Source organism: Cynara cardunculus (genome assembly GCF_001531365.2).
Source record: "Cynara cardunculus var. scolymus isolate 2C chromosome LG 13, CcrdV1, whole genome shotgun sequence".
In the NCBI taxonomy this organism is placed as follows: domain Eukaryota; kingdom Viridiplantae; phylum Streptophyta; class Magnoliopsida; order Asterales; family Asteraceae; genus Cynara; species Cynara cardunculus.
This window is the reverse complement of record NC_037540.1, coordinates 7,214,047-7,219,504: the sequence shown is the minus strand read 5'-3', so window position 1 is coordinate 7,219,504 and position 5,458 is coordinate 7,214,047. Positions and strand designations below refer to the sequence as shown.

At 33.8% G+C, this 5,458-nt stretch overlaps 1 protein-coding gene across 2 annotated transcripts in view; it reads right to left on the bottom strand.

The window, feature by feature from the left end:
• LOC112525920 (cytochrome P450 CYP72A219-like) overlaps positions 1 to 5,176 on the bottom strand; it is a 31,330-nt gene extending 26,154 nt beyond the window's left edge. The window contains exons 1-5 of one of the 2 annotated variants that reach the window (XM_025136237.1): positions 4,855 to 5,176; positions 4,225 to 4,445; positions 3,878 to 4,122; positions 3,376 to 3,760; positions 2,731 to 3,280 (exon numbers count right to left, since the gene is read on the bottom strand). In XM_025136237.1, the coding sequence (XP_024992005.1) occupies positions 2,855 to 3,280; positions 3,376 to 3,760; positions 3,878 to 4,122; positions 4,225 to 4,445; positions 4,855 to 5,131 (1,554 nt within the window). In that variant the 5' untranslated portion in view covers positions 5,132 to 5,176 and the 3' untranslated portion in view covers positions 2,731 to 2,854. Of the gene's footprint in view, positions 1 to 2,730; positions 3,281 to 3,375; positions 3,761 to 3,877; positions 4,123 to 4,224; positions 4,446 to 4,854 lie in introns of those variants that run through there. The other variant, XM_025136239.1, reaches the window with a different exon arrangement.
• Positions 5,177 to 5,458: the final 282 nt, after the last annotated feature.

Sequence of the window (5,458 nt, the reverse complement as noted above, 5' to 3'; positions counted from 1 at the left end):
ATAACATTTTATAAAGATAATAATTAAGTATTCTGTTAGAACTCAATGATTATCCTAATTATATTTTAGATTTTTTATATTTAAAATAAGATGTTTATCCTGTATTTGATTGTGTTTATCTGCAGTTAGTTACATGAATTCAAATATGGGATGAAATCGGATAGGGATGAAATCGTTTAGGGATGAACGGGTTTAAAAGTTTTTAAGAGTTTTAACCAAATGTATTATAAGATAGTATAGATATATATCTATATAGAGGTTGGTTATTATACAACCATTGACATTTGTGCAACAAATACAACTCAATCTCAACCGTCCATTTCATTTGATTAATATGTGATTTCATAGAAGTTTTGATTGTTTCCTAATATAAAGTATTGATCATAATTAATGAACTATATTCATCTTTCATAAATATTCAAATCATAATATATAAATGAACTCTCATCATTTTCATAAATATCTCATTTATTGGATTGCATTGGTTGTACAAATGCGACGGGTTGTATTTGAAACAAACTATATATATATATATATATATATATGTGTGTGTGTGTGTATGTATATTGATTAATAGTTAAATATATTAAGTAGTATTAAGTTTTTTTTTTTTATTATTATCGTAATATTAAAGATGTTTTTAGTGTGTGGTTGAGTTAATTATTTTTAGTGTTCAATGAACCCGCCACTTTTAGGGTCTTTAGTGTTTGGGTTGGAGATTGTCTTATTGTGGGAGTTGACAGGGCCGTCCATGGGCCTGTTAAATGTGCCATTCAGAACAGGGCCCCCAATGTTTTGGGGCCCAAATTTTATAGCCCGTCTATTTATATAACTATTAGTTCCAGTTCCTTAACTTCCATTTGGCCCAATTTTACAGCAAGGGCACCGCACGATCGGCAGCAGCATCGGCTACCGTTTCCTTGCGTTCACGACGAGACGACACACTCACACACGATTGACGATTGTCGATTTCATACCTGCACACGCTGGACCAGAACCAGAACCAGGCGTGCAGTGGTGCAGACCAGACTACTCACCTCGTGCCCTCGTCGCCTCGATCTCCCCTCTCCTCTCTATCTGTCCCGTCCTCCGATTGAATTCTTCAAAATGGCTAATGATTCGGACCATTCGGTTTTAGATATGCAACGGCAACTAGAACAACGGTCAGATTTTAGATTATTTTTGTTAATTATAAATACATGTTTGGTCAATTTGTTGTTGATTACTCGTTCCCTGATTACTATTCACTGTTCTTAAATCTTAGAATCTCAACAATTTGGTCGATTACTTATTGTTTTTTTGTTGATTTCATGTGTCATTTGTGTTGGTCTTGGTCACTTGGTAATTTGGTTGGACTATTGGTGAGTGAGTAGGTGGTTGATTTTAACCTAATTCCTAAATCCTAAAGGTGAGATAAAGTATCCTAAGTTCTTTATCTGTAATTATGTATACACAAATTGTCAAATTCGGTTCTTTTTTTCAATGGTCAATATGTGTTGAATATTCCTGGAAGTGTTGTTCTGTGTGTAGTTCAGTAGTTTGAATACAATTTTGCAAGTATATGAACTAATGAAAGGTCTCCTTGGTTTGTTATTTTTCTGTGTTTGTCCAAACTTCAATCTTCAGATTGTTTAGGAATTATGTTCAAATGATCAAATTATTATTGTTACTTTGTCTTCTGTTTTTTATTTGTAAGGCTTTAAATATAATATGAACTTTTGTATTTAACTTTAATTCGTTTTGTTGGCCAATCTACTTATATTTTTTATAATAATGTAACAGGGCCTCCAAAAAGATTGGGACGGCCCTGGGAGTTGATCTTAGCTATTTTATATGACGTTTAATAATAGTGTCATATTAGTGTTTTTTATGGAATTTCTTATGTGAGATACATTTTAAAAAATGTCATACATGCAATAGTAGCTAATAAGACGACTTACGTCTTCTATCCAATTTTAGGTTGTCCAACTCAATTGATATAATTAATAAGTCGCTTATAGGAATCACAGTTGTTATTCATAGAAACTTGAAATTCCATTACGAATTTTCTTACTCAAGGTTCATAACACTTTTCGTATTGACTTTATTTACATAAGATTGTAATCAATCTTTATCACAAAATTTTGTATTAATTCGAATATTTCATTTTATGTTTAGAAAAATAAATATTGTAAGTTCAATAAATAAAATCAATACAATTCTTTTTTATTATGGTTTCTGATTTGAACAAGGTGCTTTCTATTAAATTTTACTTATCATTTGCTTTACTGCTTATTTTTCATGTCTCCTTGAATTTTGATGTTATTTTTCTTAGTTTTTAACGTTTATTTGTTTCTTGATTTGCTTATGTTGTTATCTATTGATTTGTATTTCTTGTTTGGAAATTGTTTTCTCCGATAGTTTACATTGACGTCACTTACTTACTTTAACCATCCTTTGGTTAATTGGGATTTCTCTCATAGGTAAACCTAAAATATAATCAACAAGGCTCAGCAAGTTTCAATTGTATATGGGTTGGTATAACATAAGCATGGAAGTTAGAACTTGGATGGTTCTGAAGCAAGGTTGGCCATCTACGAAAGGAAGCATCGTTCGTATTCATATGAAAACTAAATATGCATTTGTTCTAAAAAGATGTAATTTTCATAAAACATTACAGACAACACATTCTTGAAATTTTTATAAGACGGTGATTTTTTTATTGATATTTAATAAGTTGTGCCTACTTTCTTGTAAATACATTCGACATTACCTATGGAGCATCGATTCACATGTATAATAACATATATGTTACAGCTATGGAAATACAATACAACATAGTACCAAACAATAATTACAAGCAGCAACAAACCCTCTAAAGCTTGTGTAAAATCAAATGAGCGCCAAATTGAGGTTTTAGAGTAATTATGGTGTGTGGAGCATGTGAGTACGACGGAGATAGATCAAAAGAGAAGCGTTGTAAAATCATAACGAGCGCCATTTTAGCTTCTAACATAGCGAAATTCTGTCCGACACATATACGTGGCCCACCTCCAAACGGGACATATGACGCTTGCCCCTTGGTAGCCTTTAACACACCTTCGGAAAATCTTTCAGGCTTGAATTCATTCACATCTTCACCCCATATATCTTGGTCGTGGTGTAAAAGCAACGTGTTTAGTTGGATGAGGGTTCCCGCCGGCAAGATTATGTTTTTTAATTTGGTTTCTTCATGTACCAATCGTCTTAGTAGTACTCCTGGCGGATATAATCTAAGAACCTCATTAAAGATCAAGTTGACCTACAAAAGAATCATTAAGATACAAAATGAATATGGATCTTGACATGTTCTATAAAGAGAGAGCTTTGGTAAACATCAAGTATGGAAAAACTTACAACTTTTAGGTGATTCAACCCATCGATATCTGGTTTTTCATGTCCGAAGACTTGTAGAACTTCTTCTCTAGCACGTGTCTGCCAATCCTTGTATTGACCTAGTAAAATCATCGTCCAAACAAGCATATTTCCGGTGGTTTCCTGGCCTGCAAAGTAGAAAAGTTTGCATTCTTCGATGACGTCCTCGATGCTTAAGCCAAAATTGCTATTCCCTTGTTGTTTAATTTCCTTGTAGTTGGAATCTAAAAGAATGCCTAGGAGGTCATCATTGATACTTTCCCCGGCTTTCATAGCAACAACTCGTTTGTCAATAATACTCTTTATCATAGCCTTCACTTCCCGGTCAATCTCTTTCATCCTCTTGTTACTTTTTGTCGGCAAAAATCTGATAATCATGTTTTATTAGCTTAAATACCCAAAAATAATGATACATTGGAGTTACACTTGGCATTTTTACTGTTCTTTTGTTTAATTCAAACGTATTGTTTAGAAAGGAACTCACCGTGATCCTGGAATGTAAATTGACATTGCAGCTTTCATAATCATCTCCCCTAGTTCTCTTTGAAGCTCAAATATCTTTCTTCCTTCCTCAAAATTACTACCGAACGCTGTACGAGAAATTACATCAGCTGTAAGCGTTTGAAGATGAGGCCATACATCCACTTCACATGAGCTTTCTTTCGTTACCACTTCTTCCCATTTGTGAATCATCTCACTGCAACTCACGTAAAACGCAGGTACCATATGCTGACAAAAGAAAATACAATTAAGCAATACCAAAAACAATGTGTTTTTAGAGAAATAATGTTACTCTAATAACATAAACTCAAGAGCAACTGAGCAAGAAACCTTGAGCTTTTCAACATGGAATGCGGGATTAATGATTTTTCTGCGTTTAACCCATTCATCAGCCTCAACGTCGATTAACCCTTTTGCTAGCAACTTTGTTAACGGGTTTCCTCCCCTTGGCTTTTGAAATTGATAATGGTTAGCCAAGACCTCTCGCATCATGGTGGGGTCAGATACGTGCACCATAGGTTTTATCCCCATCCATGTAAAACAAGTCTTACCTGTATGTATATATTGTTAAAACCAGAATCCAATGAACTAAATATTTGAGATGCTATTTTCGGCATGAATTTCTAACAATCCTAAATATTATTGTATCAAGAGAAATGTTAAAAAGAGCACCTCCAACACAAACTTCATAACGAATGATGATTATATATATATATATATATATATATATATATATCTTCGTATTTTGTTGTAGTCAAATGGTGGCACGAATTAGATAAATATGCTAAGTCCTGCTCTGTTTGGAAAACTGTTTGATTCTATAAATTCAATCCCTAAAAAGTAGTCTAGCAAGATAGTCAATGTTGTTGTAATCATAATACAGTTGGAGATACCAAAAAAATTCAACTTTTGGATCACATATGTAGAGAAATCGAAAACCCCAGTTTCACATATACGTACCGTGAGCAACGACGGATTTATGGAAGAAGGCCAATACACGAGGAGCGATATCGTGATCAGTTACACTCATGGGTTTAGATCTTGCTTCGTTTCTCATCTTCTCCAACTCTTTCAAATCTCCGACCATGAATCGATAAGGGGTGCCTTTGAGTCCTTGATCTCTTAGAAACTTCTCCATCTTTTTCGGTTTCAACCACAAGAAATTCAAAACTCGCCATACATACAACGCCAAGATCGCTGCTACTCCAATAACACAAACAACTGCCGTTTCCGCCATGGCTGTAAAAAAAGCTGTGAGCTAGATCTGTGAACTTGTGATGATGATGATGAGAGTAGGAGGGGGTACTTTTATTGATTAATAAATTAAAATTTATTACCCTAAAGATTTGAGTAGTTGATGGTTATGCACCTTGTGTTTTTATGGTATTCATGGCAAGTCCTCCACATGAATAAGACGGAAATTTTGTATTGGACTCGTTTGAAATTTTGCTTCGAATTTTGAAAAGGGAAAGTACAATAAAAATCAATTGACTTTCTTGTTTGGAATGATTAAGTTTTTAGACTTTTTTTTTGGAACAAATAAGTCCTTGAACAATTCAAAACA